The 19,704-nt window shown below is 40.3% G+C and overlaps 1 protein-coding gene across 2 annotated transcripts in view; it reads right to left on the reverse strand.

Annotated features, from left to right (window-relative positions):
- TRAK2 (trafficking kinesin protein 2) overlaps positions 1-19,704 on the reverse strand; it is a 114,759-nt gene that overhangs the window by 71,277 nt on the left and 23,778 nt on the right. For both annotated transcript variants that reach the window (XM_089670381.1, XM_089670372.1), the window contains exons 2-3: positions 6,511-6,755; positions 3,372-3,566 (exon numbers count right to left, since the gene is read on the reverse strand). In XM_089670381.1, coding sequence (XP_089526507.1) covers positions 3,372-3,566; positions 6,511-6,547 — 232 coding nt within the window. In that variant the 5' untranslated portion in view covers positions 6,548-6,755. The remainder of the gene's footprint in view (positions 1-3,371; positions 3,567-6,510; positions 6,756-19,704) is intronic.

Genomic DNA, 19,704 nt, shown 5'->3' on the forward strand with positions numbered 1-19,704 from the left:
GACCAGTATGAGAGAGAGCGATAACACCAAATTTAACACACCTGCTCCCCATTCACACCTGAGACCTTGTAACACTAAGGAGTCACATGACATCGGGAAGGGAAAATGGCTAATTGGGCCCAATTTGGACATTTTCACCTAGGGGTGTACTCACTTTTGTTGCCAGCATTTTAGACATTAATGGCTGTGTGTTGAGTTATTTTGAGGGGACAGCAAATTTACACTGTTATACAAGCTGTACACTCACTACTTTACATTGTAGCAAAGTGTCATTTCTTCAGTGTTGTCACATGAAAAGATATGATAAAATATTTACAAAAATGTGAGGGGTGTACTCTTTTCTGTGAGATAGTGTACTTCCTTCCCCATATAATACCAACTTTATTGTTGTCCCTTCCCTAAACCCTAAACCCACACCCTAAAAATAACCTTTAACAGCCTACCTCCTAACACCGAAAGTAACTACCTAAAATTAACCCCAGACACTTAACCTCATTCACTCCACACGTCCATGAAAACTGATGGGAAAAACGCACAGATTTCACTTGCAAATACATGAGTTTATATCCGTTTTCATGCACATTTCAGTGAATTTTTATGCACGTTGACATCAGTTTTAATGCGTGGCAGGTATGTGCCCTGTTCACACGACAGTGTTGATGTCATATCATTTTTTTTCCATGCAGAAAACTGCATACACATACATGTTGCAGATTCCTCTGCAGAAAAAATCTGCACATGATACCAGTGTTGTGGTGTGAACAGGGCACACAGAGAACAATTGTTTTGTGACTTTACAGAACACATGCAGAGAAAAAGACGTCACTGCACCATGGTATGAACAAGCCCTTAATCCATATTCCAACTCATAAGATAAATCTCTTTGTGTGCGAGTGTGTGGTGTTTGGAGCCGATTTACACCAAAGAAACGCAGTCCAGATGCATTCCGGATGCATTTCTGCAAGCACATTTTTCATGTTTTTTTAAATGGTTTTCCTCAATTTTTTTATGTTACATTTTTCTTCATTTTCCTTTTTTTTTTTGGTGTAATGCGTTCTGGTGCATTTTTGACGTTTTTGATTCGTTCCAGATGCATTTTACTTTTTTTTTTTTTGGTGTCATGTGTTCCGGTACATCTTTGATGAGTTTTGCCACGTTCCAGCATAATTCCTTGCAGAAACATGCGGCACGTTCTACTTTTTCTACTTTTGTTGACTGTACTGGAACACACTGCAATGGTGTGAACTTTGGAATCCATGTAACCTACTCTCCATGCATTTTTTATGCAGAAAAAAAGCGCACTGGACTACATGTGGTGTGGAGTTTAGGGATGCACCGAAATTTCATCCACCAAAACATATCGGCCGAACATTTCCGATACAGTGGACTGTGTGAACTGCAGATGAGAAAGGCAGGAGAGGAGCAGTGTATACAGTGACTAGCTGTCACTATATGTCAGTGCCGGTTTAATGTAATTACCGGCTTTTTGTTTTCTTCGCTATAGCTCACAGAATGAACTGTCACTTCCACCCAGTTAAAAGAAACAAAGTTTCCTTTCCTTTTAGTTTCTTTTCTGAGCTAAAAGAAACAGTTTCCTATAGCTCCAGGGAAAGTAACAGCTCATATTGAAAAAAAACTGGCAATTGCATTTAAAAATTAGCACTGACACATAGTGACAGCCAGTGAGGGAGCCTCTCTATATACACTGCTCCCACACTGCATACACTGCTCCTCTCCTGCCCCCTCCTTGCACACACTGCCCCCCCCCCCCCACAAAGATGGCCTGTCACTCAAATGCTATCACATAGGGGACTATTGGTTTGTTTTTTGGCAGCGTGCATTCTGAATTTTCGGTATCGGTTTCAGCACTAGAATTTTCATTTCGGTGCACCACTAGTAGAGTTATTACAGAAGTGAACAGCAATGTGGTGTTGGTCAGTGCAAAAGTGTGTGTTAATACATTGTTGGTAAATTCAGAAGTGTGTGGTGTTAATGATTGCAAAAGTGCATCTTGTTGCATTGTTAGTGAGTCAAAAAAGTGCTTCGTTGCATTCTAAAGCATGTTGATGCACTGTTTGTGAATGCAAAAGTGTGTTTAGGTGTGGTGTCAGCTAGTACAGAAGTGTGGTTTCACCTAGTGAAAGGTGTGGTGTTGGCAAGTGTAGATTTGGCAATCTAGTGCAACATCGCCCCAAAAAAACACTACAGGTTACCACAATTTCCATCTTCGAATGAGCGTTGAGACGTCATCCAAGGCAGAACCTTGGATGACATCACGACACTCGTTCGAAGGCAGAAGTGTGGTAACCAGTACCATTTTTAAGGGGCAACGTTGCACAAGATTGCCGTATCTGAGAGTTTAAGGTGTTTCTATCTAGTGCGATTCAGGACCCCTTTAATGCAAGTATGTATATATATATTTTTTTACAAAGAATAAATCTTATAAAGAATAAAGCACTATTTGTAGCGTTTTTGTCTGCATGGTGTGGAGCGGAGTTAAAGGAGGAGGTGATTTTAAAGCTGCGGAGACTAACATCAGTAGTATCAATGGATGTAACATGGTCCATCTACGAGACAAAAGCGCAGTTTGACCAAACATTATTGTGAGGTCACTTAAGGAAGGTGAGACTACATCTGGTGGTGGTTATATGCATGTAACTCGACTGAATCTGAATTTGAGCACAGAAGGTGGCATATATTTAGAGGCAAAGGATGCTTTATTATAATCTACTGTGGAGGACTTTTATATATTTTTTGTCATTATTACATGGCTTGGATATATGGTATATATTCATTTGATGCTAGCACTGTACTGTTTACATATTTTTTGCATGCCTAGCAGGTATGTTTTGAATACAGCGCAGCTTTCCAGCATGTCATCAGCACAATATTAACTCTTTGGCCACTTTAAAGAGTACTAGGGCGTGAAATCATGGGTATAGATAGTAAAGGCTTAAGTACACTGCCCACAATGTATTACTAAAATACCCCAGAAATGTAGAAAAAGTAGAAATCCTTAGGTACTTATACCTTTGTATGTCTACTCAAGCGCTGGTGTGCCTGAATTCTTGGTATACTTTGACAGACCCCCAACCCCATGTAACTTTGTATTAGTTCATTATTATGACGGGCAGGCTTACTGACCAATAAGATGTTATATTACAGGGAGGCTCATCTCTCAACCTTGTGTAAATATTTACATAGGAGACTGACATGAGACCCAGAGCATCCCATTTGCCTGAGAAAGCATCTAAAAGTATTTGCAAGTGCTTAAAAAGTCCAGTTAGCTATTTGAACACTGGGATAAGTGTACTTAAAAGCAGACTAGTAAGGAGGCATTACCAGCATTCTGCATACAGTGTGACACTTACTCATGTAACGGAAAGTCTCTTCAGCCAGGACAGGAGAAAGACTGCCTGGCCCATTGCTGTGTTTTGTTGGGGACTGGATCCAGTCTTGGTGGTCATAAAGGAATAAAGAGTCCACTCGTAACCTGTACTGGGGTAGTTGATCCTCTAACATGTTCACCAGTTCCATTTCAGGGACATCTTGGCTATGATAGACCTCTAGTGAAGAGATAAAGAAGAGTTAGCTACAATGTAAATGGTTCTCTTTTTTAAAATCTTTATTTTAAAAATACTATAAACCACTAAACAACTCCCCCCATAACACCAAATAAATTACAGGAAATGTCTTGGGTAAGCAAACAGCTAAAAGCATTCTGCAACTAAATATCTGTTATCTAAAAATATCATTTTACCATAAAATCTCTTTATTGGATTACAGTACAGGACACAGTTTCTTTAGTCATGAGTTCTATATAAGTTGCCTTCAGGTGATCCAACACTGTTAAAAAAAAAGGTTTTAAAAAGGAAGAAAAAAACGTCAGGGACTTACCCTATATAACCCCTCCAACTCCCATCTAAACTCAGTTTTGTAGCAAGCAATAGGGAGAACAGAGGGAAGGGACTTGTGCCCTACACTGTACTCCCAAGAAATTAATTTTACAGGTCAAAACAAAAAATCCTATGTTCTTAGTTCTACACTACAGGACATGGGATCTTGCACTGTACTACTTTTGCCAGTGATTACTTCCATTGGTTGAGGATCCAACCGAACTTCTGCAGTGTCTATAATGTCAGCTGGACATTGCCTGACAGGGAAGACTGATCATTTAGCATGAGATTCTCCAGGCAACCCACAATGTGTATCCCCTGGAAACGGAGCAAAGTTAAGACCCGAGCAAACACCTTGGTGAAAACCTGGGGACCACCAATAGGCAAAAAGGAAAGGGCAACAAATTGGTAAAGTGGATCATGTTGTTGAGGTGGAAAGATGTGACTGTGCAAATAAGCAGATGTTTACTGACACTCTGGATTCAGACATCTGAGATTTTTGGGATCAAAAGGCTGATAGACATCCCCCACTGACAAGTGTAGGCATTACTTCATTAGGAAGAGGGGATGGAGAACCATGTCTTTTGACAAATGTTTGTTTCAGACACGTTGGAGCTGGAGGCCTGAGAGGACAAAACAAATGTATTTTCAACCTCAGGAGTAAAAAGTCTACTGGTAGAAGGAAGGGGAGGAGAGTACTTTTACCCCGTGATCTCCTTGAAATACTCATCTAAGGAGGGGCCAAACAGGTGTTCTTCTTGGAGGCAGCCTTGATGGTAGTGGTCAAAAGAAAGCGCACTCAGAGAAAAAAAATGGCTGAGAATGAGCCCATGCAGGCACTGTAGCGCCAGATACGACAGACACGTGCCAGATTGAGGGAAAATGTAAAAGTCTGCGACACACCATTTAAAGTGACAGAATACAAGGGATGAGATTCCATCCTGGCTTTGCCCTTTACAGTGGGATCGATGACCCTGAAAGTGTCTTCAGGGCACCATCACTGGCAAGGTCACAGTCCTGGACCTGTATAGCATCCTGAGGCTAATGCAACGAGATGCACCACATGCCAAGGTGAGCACCCACACATGATCCAATGCCTGAAGCAACATTACAGGCCAGTCCCACATCTTTATTCAGGTGAAATCCCAAGTATGCTCCCTAAGGCTCAACTGAGGAGTCAATAAATCTAAAAGCATAAGAAACCACAGTGGCTATGATGCAGCCAGGAATCTTGATAGGAGAATCGTTTTAGAGAAAGCATCTTTGGAAAAAAGACCTCTATAGGCAAAACGTAAACCTCTCTCAGTAAAAGAAAGAGGTCAATCACCTAAAAGGTATTGGCAACAAACTACGGCTTACCTTAATGTAGCTGCATACAACCCACAATTGAAGACTAAAGGTTCTTTGTTCTGTACTGGAGGACTATACATGCACGTTCAGTCGAATACTAAAGTTTTTGCATTTCAATTTAGACTCAGAGGGGCACAGAATATCTGCGAAGTTGATTTCATTTTCACTCTAGTGTTCATCTTCAGCATCTGGCTGCCATGCTGATTTCCTAGAATCCTTAGTTTCTGAGCTGAATCAGGACACTCAGGCCAAGAATTTGCTTTGGGCTTTATCCTTCTCTGCAGTCTTGTATACACAAAGTGTGGTAGAGAAGAAACTACAACCCCACCTTAAAATAATAGAAAGGCCGAATCCCAAGTGTAAATTAAAGGGATTTTCTGTCTTCACTATAAGGGCAATGTTTCCAGGAAATCATAATGACAGATTTTACTTGTTGCCTGAAGCTCCTCATTCATTTTGAAGCTGAAGGCCAGGTTCACATCGGTGCACTATGTTTTGGGTTCAGCGTGATTGTATATGCGCTTTACACACAGTTTTAGGTATGCTCTGATTAACTTCTATTAGACCATGAAATTTCTGAAAGCACATCAAAGATGCGGCAAGCAGGAGACTTTCATGAGCTTTCATGAAAACGCGCGGTCTAACAGAAGTCAATGGGAGCGCACCTAAAACCGCGTGTAAAACGAGAAAATATTCACGCTGCACCCAAACCATACAACACTGATATAAACCTAGCCGAACTCCAGGCAACATTTTGTTGATGTTTTGGCAAAAGAGGGAGAGTTTTAAATTATGTTTCAGTTTGTTACGCCATTGGAATGATTTTCCATCACTTCCTGTCCCTGTAGCTCGTGTACAACATGGGTATGAAACTGTTACTAGAACAGGAAAGCAGAGGCAGTAAATTATGACTCTTTATAATTCTAATAAAAAAAATCAGTATTTGTCTATGGAGAGATTTTATACAACTTCCTTTGCTGAAAAGAAGTGAAGAAAACGTTTGTCTGGAGTTGGGATGGTGCATGAAATGACCGCTGTATCCACTACAGAGCTAAATTATGTTGCATGGTAAAACTAAACACCTTTATATTTGTCAAACAAACTCCCCGTTCTCATTGAACCACAGATAGGCACTGCTACAACAGAGCAGAAAAATCTGTTGACTGGTTATATAAAAGTGAGCTGAAAATTCCTACCCATTTTCAAATTTGACATTTTTGTAATATTCTGTCAGAAATGTTTCCTTGTTTTGCATTGTACCTACCATTGCCTGGGGCTTTATCTCCACATTGGATATTCATGAGTTATTTTTTGGGTTCAGGTGGTTGATTCTAGCATCTGCTGTGATGTCTGGTGAGCATTGGCTCTAGATTATAGTTTAGGTTTAACAGGGAGGCAGAAAGCTGTGAGACTTCAGTAATGTTCTATTTGGTTGTGAACACGTTTGCAATAGACACACGTGCTGGTTCAGGGCAAATGCTGGACTTCACCTTTCTTTCTTCATGTCACCTGAGGGAGGAAACACAACATACTGTACATGTGACACATATTTAAGCAGAAGTTATGCCAACATTTTTTCATTTAGTTTCTTGGAGAGGTCAGAAACTTTTTTTTTTCTTAACAGTTGCTGAAACGGTTATTTTAGTATGCTTTTTTTTTTTTAGGAAGTTGTTCTTGATGTCACCAGATTCTGGGATAGTAACTGAGAATAAACCACCCCTCTGGGGACACAGACTGAACTAAATTATTTGCATGGCTAGGGAGGTTTAGGGCCTGTGTTGACAGGTTTCTATTTGCTTCAGGACTGCTTCTCTTCCTGTAAGTCTATGGCAATGCAGAAGCAGCTTGAGGCAGCTTAGCTGCAGGCTAAATGAACCTGCAAAGAACTCTGTAAAACTAATGTAGAAAAACATTGTGAATTTGCCTAACGAAACCCATCAACACAGGCCTTTACTATTATTATACAGGATTTATATAGCTCCGACAGTTTGTGCAGTGCTTCACAACATGAGGGCAGACAGTACAGCTACAACACAATTCAATACAGGAGGAATCAGAAGGCCCGTTTGGTTAGAGTTTACAATCTAGGAGGGAGGGTCAAGAAATAACAAGGTAATAACTGTGGGGGATGAAAACTGTGGTGGAAAGAGAAAGTGTTAGGAGGAGGTGTGATAGCCTATTCTGAAGAAAAGGGTTTCCAGGGATCATCTAAAAGTAGACAGAGTAGGAGACAGTCGGACACAGACTGTGGTAGGGAGTTCCATAGGATGGGAGAGGCTCGTGAGAAGTCCTCGAGGTGAGCATGGGAAAAGGTGACAATGGAGCTTTCGTCACTGGGACTGAATATGACAGAGTTCAAAAATTTCAGTTTTCGCCAGAACAGAAAAAGATTTGAAATATTCAATTGGAGACATTTGTTCTAGTGTCAAATGTCAAAAAGTGACTTTACCTCACTTCTGGAGAGAACTTGCCTTGCTATTAGTATTGTCAACAAGGCAGGAAGTGAAGGAACATTTCCTAAATGGGATACAGATAGAACAAAAATTGACAGAGGTATTAAAGTATAATTAAAGACAAAACAGTTTTTTCTTCGTTTTGGACAGAGTGAAGAGGAATTAGAACCCCTGTCAGGTTTTTATTGCTGTATGTGTTCTCATTAAGCCTTGTATGGTGATGTATGACACGATGAGTATATCGGACAAATGATCGTCCGTTTTTTTTGCATGCTAGACTCATATCGAAAATGAATAGGTTACTAGAGTTACGAAAATTATCGTAAGACAATATACATCTCCTGCGATGATGTAATGTATCGTATTGTTTTGTAATGTATTCTTTCATTTTCGAGCATGTGCGGTCTTGGTCACAATTTTTTACGGATGAATACTGTACTGATTACACAAAAATTGTTCCTTCTGTTATCGTACGAGAAGAATTTTTGTGCTTGTCCCTTTGAATAATTTCCCATGAACTGTCATGCATGGCTCTCAAAAATTGTGTACTAACAATCAGACAATCATTCCGAAAGCAGCATTTTTCATCCGATTTTCTCATCGTGTGTACTAGGCTTTAGGGTGATTCACCCTCTCTGTAGGTTTTGTGTACCATTAACATTGAAAGTTAAAGTAAAAGAAAATCACATATTTTGGGTTGTCCCCAGAAAGATAATAGAGGGGAAATATAGGGGGACATTAGTTCTGGTGACCTGAGAGACCCCAAGGGATTCCCTTCATTTGCAGGGATTTCCTCTCACTTCCTGTTTAGGGTATGGGACTGGAAGTGAAAGTAAATCTCCCCAATGGGACACAGACAGCAAAAAAAAACAAAAAAAAAACCCATTGACAGTGGTTATAACCCTCCTTTACTGTATCTGAAATGAAAAAAAAAAAAAGTTTTGCCTTTAGGTCTACTTTAAATCTTTACTATTTCTAATCCAGAATGGAAAAAAGGCTTTAGATATACTTTTTAATAGACAGTTATAAAAAGATGTTTATTCAATTTAGTTATGCATTCATTAAATTATCTCACTGTATTTTTAAATTGTACCGCAATCATTATTTGTACTAGCCACCCTGGTATGTCCTGCATATCCATGTTCAGACAGTAAGAGATGGGGGTAGAATGTATTACTAGGAACCTAAAAAATGGAGATGAAGGAACAAAACTGACTCCTTCACTGGGTGTATGTATGCAATGGTAGTATTTTTAGGTAGTGATTCTAGAAGCATGTTAACCGCATGAGCTCACAGTTCCCTCTGGTGTTATTTGTCTGAATACCTGGAGCTACAATAGTGATAAGCATGCAAACCACCAAACAATATGAAATCAGGTTCTGTGCAGCACAGGTATGAACTGGCTTTTCTACTGTGTAGTGAGGACACCAATTCTTATATACTTGCCCTTGTGTAACTTTCATGGGAAGCATTCCTTGTGCTGGTAAAATATGTTGCTGAAGTGAGCCCTTTGCTACCACAGTGGATACAGGCAAAAGGCTCACATTTAGTCCTCATGCACACTGGATGTTTTTACAGCTGCTGTTTTTGGCTTTTGACGTTTTTTTTCTACATCCAGTAAACCCACCAACATGTTATCCTATGTGTTCATGCACACATAGACTGTAATCAACTTTTTTTGGCAAGTACGTTTTTTGGCTGGAAAAAAACCCCAGAACTACTGGGTTTCTAGAGGAGTTTTGGACCAAAAAAAAAAAACCACTAAAAAATGCAAAAAAACCGTCAAAAGGCCGCTAAACGCTAATACAAAAATGCTGAAAAACTCACGTTTTTAATGTGACTTTTCACAGTTAACATTACCAGTATTATTAAAATGCCCAGTGTGCATGGAGTCTAATGAAGTGCGAGGTGTGGCAATTTAATTCCCAGAATGGACTGATACTAACCCTATCAAACACCTCTGCATTCTTCAAAAGATCAGATGAAATATGATGTTCTTTATGATCTTCAGCTAAGATTTGAGGCACCATCTTTGTGGAAATATTTTTAATTCCCAAATCTTCCTTTAGAATCTGCCGCGCTCTTTCCCTGTTCATGTTCAATTCTTCTGCCATCATTCCCACACTAAATCTTCAATTTGAGCGTACGAGGGTTAGCACTTTGTCCACATTTGCATTAGCCCTGTGTGTTTCTGGCTGCCTACTTCTTGCGTCATCATGGACATCTTCCAGCCCACCCTTGAAAAAACTTATGCTGTTCAAAAACATTTGATTTCTTCCTGGGAAGTTCTCCATAAGCCTGTTGTAACAGTGCTAACGTTTCACCCTCACTTTTGCCAATTTTTACGTAAAATTTGATGTTAATCCACCGCTCCAGATTCCTGTCTCAATTTGCACCAACATTGCAACGCACACACGTACTATTTCTTCTATTACTCCGTAAAGACCGAGTCAACCGGTCTGTGACCCAGAAGAGTGCAAGTTAGAACATTCCAGAACATGCTCAAGTGCAGTTGGCTGTTTGACTAACCACCATAGTGCTATGCCGAAGGAATTTTGGGAATTAAACGGTCACACCTCAAATAGTACGTTTTCACTGTTGGCAAGTAATCTCTTCCATTTATGGACAGCAACCTTCAGATCCAACATCTTATATATGGTGGCCAATGTGTTAAAGACTGAGTGCTTATTCTGAAATAACAAATACAGGACTTATCCTGGAATTCACCTTTAATATATGTATCTGTGGCATACAGAGAAGCAGGTCTGGGACAATTGGTCCCACCATAGGTTAAATCGTTATTATACTTTAACCTTTGTGAAGAGACTTGGAAAGTTGCAATCTAGAGATCTGAGCTACAATCTAGATCTGTTACAGCTAAATGATTGTCAAAATAAAATTTAGGTCTGTAATGGCTAAATGATTCTCAAGAGTACTCCTCCTCCAATGCACGTTCATACACCCCGTACATTTGTGCTGGTAACGAAATGTAAATGTCTTCAAAAGCACTCCCATTTTTCCCCGCTGAACACTCGTCCATAGATCTGCTGTGTTTATAAAGCCTACTCAAAGGCTGGATATGGCCATTCACTAAACAAGTTATTTTAGCTGCCATTCAAATAAATTATTGATTTCACATTCCTATAACAGTTGTCAAAATATAGCAATTCTTGAAGTTGTAAAAAAAAGAGGATTGCGGATTATAATGATAATTTATTATTGATTTTTATCAGACTAATCACCCATTTGTTTGGAGCATTAATGAGCATTCAGGAGATGACCGTATCTAAAATCCCCATCTACTGGCAAGTAAAGGTAATGTACTTGTCACTGATGAAAGATCCAAGGTGGATTGCTTTTCAGAGAGCAGTGCAGGAGCTACTGACAGCCATATAGGAGGCAATACTGATGCTTCCTGAATGCCCATTTTCTTTTTTTTTTTGACAGCTGAACAGGGTTTTTAAATCAGAATATCGCACTGTGACCATGAGGGTTTTCAGTTGCAACAAGGCCTCATCACTTGAATATGTCGCATTAGCTGGCACTACTACCCGCAGAACCAGAGAGGGGGATCATTTTTATTATGGCATGAAACAAAGCATCATGGCTGCAGCATGAGTACACCCCCAATTCAGCTGGGGGGGGGGGGGGTGGAATCAGCAGAGTCTAAAAATGCAACACAACAACCTATTGTTGCCAACCCCAAGTTAATTTCTATACATTTTCCGCATAGGAAACAAACACAGCTAAACTTGCTCCCATAGAGACATTATTTGCTTTGTAAAATGTTTTCAGAAAGACATCTCTGTTTTGGGCCACAAAACATTTGGCACTTGCACATCACATAAACATTACCATATTACATTGCATAGGAGACGTGGACATTTTTGGATAAACACTGAAATATTTATACTTGCACCCATGGTGGATAAAAATCGATTTTTTTTTTAAATCAAATCTTTTTATTTAAATTGGATTTTTTGTTATATCAATGGGATTTTTTTTTTATTTTTATCAAAATTTATTTTAATAAATAGAAACTATCTTTAGATAGATTTTTACTCCAAAAACATTTTAAGATACATTAATAATTTAGTTCAGGGCTTAAAATTTCAAGTCCTGAGCTACTAACCAGGCCTTAAGAGTTACTCGCCACCAACAAACACACACAAACAGAGACACCTGTACACACACATACAGAAACATGTACACACACACACGCATACAGAAACATGTACACACACGCACAGAGACACATGTACACACACGCACAGAGACACATGTACACACACATACCGACACAGGCATGTACAGACACGCATACACACAGATACATACACACGCACAGACACATGTACACACAGACATGTACATACACACACATACGCAGACACATGTACATGCATGCATACACAGACACATGTACGTGCATGCATACACAGACACATGTACGTGCATGCATACACAGACACATGTACGTGCATGCATACACAGACACATGTACGTGCATGCATACACAGACACATGTACGTGCATGCATACACAGACACATGTATGTGCATGCATACACAGACACATGTACGTGCATGCATACACAGACACATGTACATGCATGCATACACAGACACATGTACATGCATGCATACACAGACACATGTACATGCATGCATGCATACACAGACACATGTACATGCATGCATACACAGACACATGTACATGCATACACAAACACACACATGTACATGCATACATACACAGACACATGTACATGCATACACAAACACACACATGTACATGCATACACAAACACACACATGTACATGCATACACAAACACACACACATGTACACCCCCCCCCAATAAAAAGTTGCAGTACTTCGTTGTTCACTCACAGAGCCGGGTACTGCACTCTAGGGGGGGGCAGAGAGCACAGCACACACTCCTTCCTTTGCTTTCACTGTGCTCAGCTATTGAGAAGTCTGACGGCTCCCAGTGCCACTGACAGATCCAGCCAGAGCTCCGAGCCTGCTCAGCAAGACGGCCCCGGGGGACACACTCGCCCCCACCATAAATTCCACTCACCATTGGCAAGCAGGCGGGTGGAAATTTCAAGCCTTGATTTAGTTTATTCAGCATGAAATGGAGCTTAGATATATAGCATGAGGCTGTATATTCTGCAATATTTACATTTTTGGAAAACTCATTCAATGAATCCAAGCTCTGCAAGGTGAGATAACATGCACTGCATTGATGCATCCACACAATTCCACAGTAACCATGAGAAAAAAACATGAAATAAAAGAATTTAAGTAGTTCTCCAATTATGTGTGATTAACCTAAAATCGGTTCTGATATCGCTGTTTTACTAACCTGACAGCTTATTATTCTAAAAAGGAAACTTTCACTTGGTTTGCAAATATTAATGATTCTAACTACCAGCAAGGCTGAGTCGGAGTCCTTCCATTTAAAGAGCACCTGTCATTTTAGATCCATCATGGCAGCGCCTGTTAGCGGGTATCCACTCCCCTGCTGCCGCCACGTCCCTTACCTTGTTGTGTCACTGCTGCATCATCAGCCGTCTCATTAAAGTGAATGGGACTGTCAGTGAGTCAACAGCAGGTCAGAGGAGGAGCCGCTGTGGGACCGAGATGACAGTTGCTCTTTAAAAATGATGATTTAAATCGAGCCTTTTCACTAGTGATTTAAATCAAATCCACCCTGCTTGCCCCAAATCACAAAACAAAGGTCTTCCTTTTATAATAGTATTAAATGTCACACAGATTTGCATCAATTTATGATTCCTAGGAAAATGTCAATCTATAAGACTGTCACTGGTGCCAGTTACATATAAAAGGGTCATAAAGGACTCAGACTTCTTTTCATTGCAGTGATTGTGAACAGTAGTTTAAGTCCTCATGCACACTGGATGTTTTTACAGCGGCTGTTTTTGGTTTTTGAAGTTTTTTTCTACAGCCAATAAACCCACCAGCATGTTATCCTGTGTGTCCATGCACATGTAATAATGTTTTTTGGCTGGGACATTTTTTGGCTGGAAAAAAAAAAACAGGACTAGTGGATTTGTAGAGGAGTTTTTTAGCTGGAAAAACGCTCTAACGCTGAAAAACACGGTAAAACGCCACAAACTGGTGTTTTTGGACTTTTTTTGACCAAAAAAAAAATTTTTTTTGTAAAAATAAAACTACTAAAAGCGCAAACGCGGGAAAACGCCGCTAAACGCTAATGCAAAAATGCTACAAAAAAGCTGAAAAACTCAAGTTTTTAACGTGACTTTACACAGCTAACGTTACCAAGCGTTATAAAAACACCCCGTGTGCATGGAGGCTAATCCTGCAAATGGCTCACAAGTGGCATGACTTGCTGTAGAGAAAACCTGTACAGTCAAATACAGGGATTTTAATTGCCAACATCCCTCTGAAAATGAGAATTGTCTGGCTAAAACCAACCAAAATACTTCCCGAGACACTGACCTGAACTAGGATGCAGATTAGGAAAATCACAGCTTGATCTGCATTCTTATAGATCACTAACTCAAAGTACTGAAGAAACTGGATCATAATGCCAACCAGGAACCTAGCATTTCAACTATTAAAATGGTGAGGACAGCCATGGCAATGAAGTGTAGAAAATGAACTTCATTCATAGCAATGTACATTCCTATGCGATTCGGCACGGTGTGCTGCAATAAACTACAGCATGTCTGCATTTTAGCACAGCCATACGTTGTGCTGCAGTGTGAATAGGACACAGGAATTGTTTCCTCTTTTCTGGTGTCCTTGCAATCAGACGTTTTACAATGCAGTAAGACGTCTGCCACTGCACATAGTGTGAATTAGCCCTAAAAGTGTCTGTGATTAGATGAAATTATTTAAAGAGTAGAACTATAGGCAAAACTTTTTTTCATTTTCAATCAAGTCCTGGTTCATATCACTGCAACTACAGGCGCGACATGCGATTTACAAATCGCACCTAAAGTTCCATCTAATATATTTCTATGGCACGGTCTAAATAGGTGTGATTTCAAGTAGAACAATTTGAAAAACAGTTCCTGCATTACTTTTTCACCACTAAATTGCAATTTAACTCACAAAATCTAAGGTAAGTGGCACTGAAATTGCACCTGTGTCTATATTAGAACGACTTTAAAAATCGCGCTTTAAATGGGACCAAATCGCATCACTTTTAAAATCGCATTCAGTGTGAACAAGGACAAAGGGAGGGTTATGACCCATCAAATTTTTTTTACGCCATCGGTGTCCCATTGTGGAAATTGCTCTTCACTTCCTGTCCCATAGCCAAACCAGGAAGTGAGAGGAAATCCCTGCAAATTAAGGGGATTCCTTGGGGAACCCCAGGTCACCAGAACTAGTGTCCCCATTGGAAGAGTTCCCCTCTATTATGTTTCTGGGGACAGCACAAAATTAGGGATTTTCATTAACTTTCAATGTTAACCAGTTGCCACCTGGCCTATAGCCAGATGGCAGTCGGGCGAACAGCTCATCCCTCCGGGTGGATGCCATATGGCGTCCTTTCCGGAATGCACATTGCGCATGCCCGCAGGGCCGCGCTGTGGCGGGATTCGTCACCGGCCGTATACCTCGGACACGGCCGATGACCGATCTGTGTACCGGCCCCTTTGCCAGTACCATGTGACCTGCTGTGACCAATCACAGCAGGTCACATGACAGTTGTATACAATGGATGGTTTCCTTTCATGCCATCCATTGTATACAAGTGTGTCTAGCTGTGAATGGTCACAACGATGACATGCACAAGCTGGGCCAATCACAGCCCAGCTGTGTCATGTGATTAGCCATGGCCAAATCATAGCTAATCACAAAAAAAAACCCTGAATGAATCGATTTCATTCAGGTAAATGCTTGCTTATAGCAAAGTAATTCTTTGTTACTATAGTAACGTTATACTACTTTGGTCATAGTGCAATATGGAAAAAAAAAAAATCTTAAAAAGGGTAAAAGTGCCCAGTATGGAAGTGGTTAATGGTAAACAGAACATATAGAGAGGGTGAATCTCTCTAAAGCCTAATACACACGATGAAAAAAATAAAAATCGGATGAAAAATGCTGCTTTCGGAATGATTGATCGTTAGTACACAACTTTCGAGAGCCGTCCACAACAGTTCATAGGACATTATCCAAAGGGTCAAGCACAAAAAGTCTTGTAAGATAACAGAAGGAACGATTTTTATTTAATCAGTACAGTACTGAGGAACAAAGACCGCGCATGCTCGGAAACCAAAGAATACATTACAAATCAATACAATACATTGCATCATTGCAGATGTATTCTGTCTTATGAGAATTTTCATAACTCTAGTAACCTATTCATTTTCGATATAGGACTAGTATGCAAAACATTTGTCCAATATTCTCACCATGAGAACACATACAGTGGATATAGTCTACACACCCCTGTTAAAATGTCAGGTTTCTGTGATGTAGGAGGGTCACTGTCTTCACTGTGTTCCATGGTATATCTAATGCCTCAGAAATTCTTTTGAACCCTTTTCCTGAATGATACCTTTTTACAATAAGATCCCTCTGATGCTTCGGAAGCTCTCTGAGGACCATGGCTTTTGCTGTAGGATGCGACTAAAAAAATGTCAGGAAAGACCTACTAGGACAGCTGAACTTTATTTGAAGTTAATCAGAGGCACTTTAAATGGAGACAGGTGTGTACTGACTCCTATTTAATACGATTTTGAATGTGATTGCTTAATTCTGAACACATCTACATCCCCAGTTATAAGAGGGTGTGCACACCTATGCAATCACATTATTTTAGTTTTTTATGTCCGTCCGTCCCCCCAAAAGATTTCAGTCTGTTTTTCAATGGAGTTGTACAGTTTATAGGTCACATTAAAAGGTGGAAAAAGTTCTGAAATGATTTATCTTTGTCTAATTTTTTTACATCACAGAAACCCGACATTTTAACAGGGGTGTGTAGACTTTTTATATCGCCTGTACAGCAATTTACTTTCAGTAATAATGGTAAACAGGACAAATAGAGAGGGTGAATCTCTGAGGGTAAAGACAGCAAAAAAAACCTGACAGGCATTCTATTCTCTCTGAACTCTATCAAAAACTAAAAAAAGTTTTACCTTTAGTTATACTTTAATTGCTGCCTGTAAAGAAAAGAATACCTGTCAGTCTTGTTCAGGGGCGGACTGACAACTCACGGGGCCCCCGGGCAATAGGGAATCATGGGGCCCCTGTGTCCTTGCCCAAAAAAGCCTATGAAAAAAAAAAAAAAGGTACCAGGGGCATCTTATGGGGCCCCCTACTGATCCCGGGCCCTCGGGCAGCGCCCGAGTTTCCATATGGTCATCCTCCCCTGGTCTTGTTACCATTTACTCAAATGCCGAGTTGTGGTGGCTAAACAATTTTCAGCACCTGACACTTCCAGGAGTGTCAAAAGCTTGGTCCCCTTTGTGCACTGGGCTCTCACCTGCCAGCTGCTACATTTTTACACAGCCATAGTAGTGACATAGGGGTCAGAAGATGAACTCACAGAGCACAGCGGGGGATCATGCATGCAACACACCCAGAAATGTGTAACATGTAAAAGATTTTTCAGCCAGCTTAGCTCTGCAACAGAGCAAAAATCGGTGGAGTGGGGAGCAGAACAGGTAGATAGTAACTTTTTTTTTAAAGCAGCACTTACTAAAAAATAATTCAGTGACCGGGTTGCTTTTAGTGTACAATAACCATTGGATGCATATATGCACTGCAGTTTGTCACAAAGCATTATTACTGTTTTACAACATAGGTCTCTGCTCACAGCAGAGACAACAATCTCACTGTACAATATAAATATGTGTAGAACATATGATGTTGTTACATAGATAACTATTTACAACATGTTAAAGAATTCCCTCAACAAGTCAGTATTCTTAATGAAGAAAAAAAAAATCTCTATATTCCTTATCTTCACAGGGAACCTCTTTGTTCATATCATTAACCTCTTCAGCATTTTGGATGTGTCAAGTACATTAACATCTGAACTGGTTAAAATAAGCTCAGGACTGCAGTGAAGTGAAGCCTGACATATTTGGTATCTATTTACTCGACACAACTTCATCTTTTATTTTGTACAAAAAAAAGCAGATTAAATTGTGTAAGAGTGCCCTAAAATTAATCTTAGTTCATTTTTCCTGAAAACACAGATTTCATAAACAGTTGTGCAACATAAAAATTTGCAACTATCATATTTTTATCCTGCAGGGCCTCTGAATTCAGAAAATATGTTATGTTCTAGGGGCTTTAAAAAGGTATTAACCCCAGAGGCAAACATTTATTATATTGCAGCTTACCAATTCTTACATGTAATGGCAGCATTAGTTTTCTTTTTCTGCACTTCTTTTGTTTTAATTTCATGATCCAACCAGTAAGTATGTGGTTTTTAAAAAAAACAAGCTCTCTTGCAGATGTATCAGTTACAGGGATGGGACAAACCATTAAAAACTGAGAGGGGTGCTTACAATGATCAGTTTTATTTATTGATTTGTTAAACCTTTATCCCTAAATGAAAACAAAGCTGGAATATAGCTTCAGTATGTTCGTGTTGTTAAATCCTCTAGTACATCCGACAACCCCTCCTCCCATACAGACAATGCTGCTGTCCAAAGGTGTCCCCTGTGCTCTTTCATCCAGAGTGGGAGCACTGTTAATACAGGAGGTATATTTCTGGCCAGATCACTAGGTGAAAACAGAGGGGAAAAAACATAATAAAGAAAACTAATGCAGCCACTATATCTAATTGGTTAGGTTCAATATACACAATATTACACTTTTGGTTTTGGCTTTAGTACCTCCTTAACCACTTGCCTACCGGGCACTTATACCCCCTTCCTGACCAGGCCAATTTTCAGCTTTCAGTGCTGTCGCACTTTTGAATGACAATTGCGCAGTCATGCGACACTGTATCCATATGAAATTTTAATAATTTTTTTGACACAAATAGAGCTTTCTTTTGGTGGTTAATCGCCGCTGGGTGTTTTATTTTTTGCGCTATATACAAAAAAAAGCAAAAAAATTTGAAAAAAAAAAGTTTCTTTGTTTCTATTATAAAATTTTGTAAACCGGTACATTTTTCTCCTTTATTGATGTCCGTTGATGAAGCTGCACTGAGGAGGTGGCACAGATAGGCAGCACTGATGACACACTGATAGGTGGTACTGCTGGGCAGCACAGGTGGGTGGCACTTCTGGGCACTGATCATCAGCGCCCTGATGATCGGTGCCGATCACTTCTCTGACAATTTCCGGTTATCAGCAGTACTTTCCTCGTGCTATGACAGCGTGAGGAAAGTGCAGCCGATAACCGGCAACTGTATTTACCCGGTGATCTGCTGTGTCATTGGACACAGCTGATCACATGGTTAAAGGCCGCCATGATTGGCCATTTACCGTATCCTGTGATCAGCTGTGTCTGTAGCACCGCTGGGGCACACAGGAGGTGTGTTCTGGAATGACGTCCATGGACATCGTCCCAGAACCAGACAACTGTGCTGTAGCTGCCCTTTGGCTATAGTGCGGTAGGGAACTGGTTAAATTGACACTAAAGTCTTCTTTTTTTTTTTTTTTTAAAATAACAAACATGTTTTACTTACCTGCTCTGTACAGTGGTTTTGCACAGAGCAGCCTGGATCCTTCTCTTCTCGGGTCCCATGCCGGCACTCCTGGCACCTCCCCTCCCATCGCGTGCCCCTACATCAAGTAGCCGCGGCTTTGCATGACCATTCATACACAGAGCAGTTGCTTTTCCCTGCCCCCTCCCTCTTCTGATTGGCTTGTTAGTCAATGGCTCCCGCTGCTACTTCAACCAATAAGCAGTGAGAGTCTCTCGTGGACATTGCTGGATCAGGATGGGGCTGAGGTAGGTGTCCGGGTGGGCTGCTACACACAGAAGGTTTTTTACCTTCATGTATAGAATGCATGAATATAAAAAACCTTCAGCCTTTACAAC

Source organism: Staurois parvus, unplaced genomic scaffold, assembly GCF_062004578.1.
Source record: "Staurois parvus isolate SC_StPar_1 unplaced genomic scaffold, SC_StPar_1.0 ptg000011l, whole genome shotgun sequence".
In the NCBI taxonomy this organism is placed as follows: domain Eukaryota; kingdom Metazoa; phylum Chordata; class Amphibia; order Anura; family Ranidae; genus Staurois; species Staurois parvus.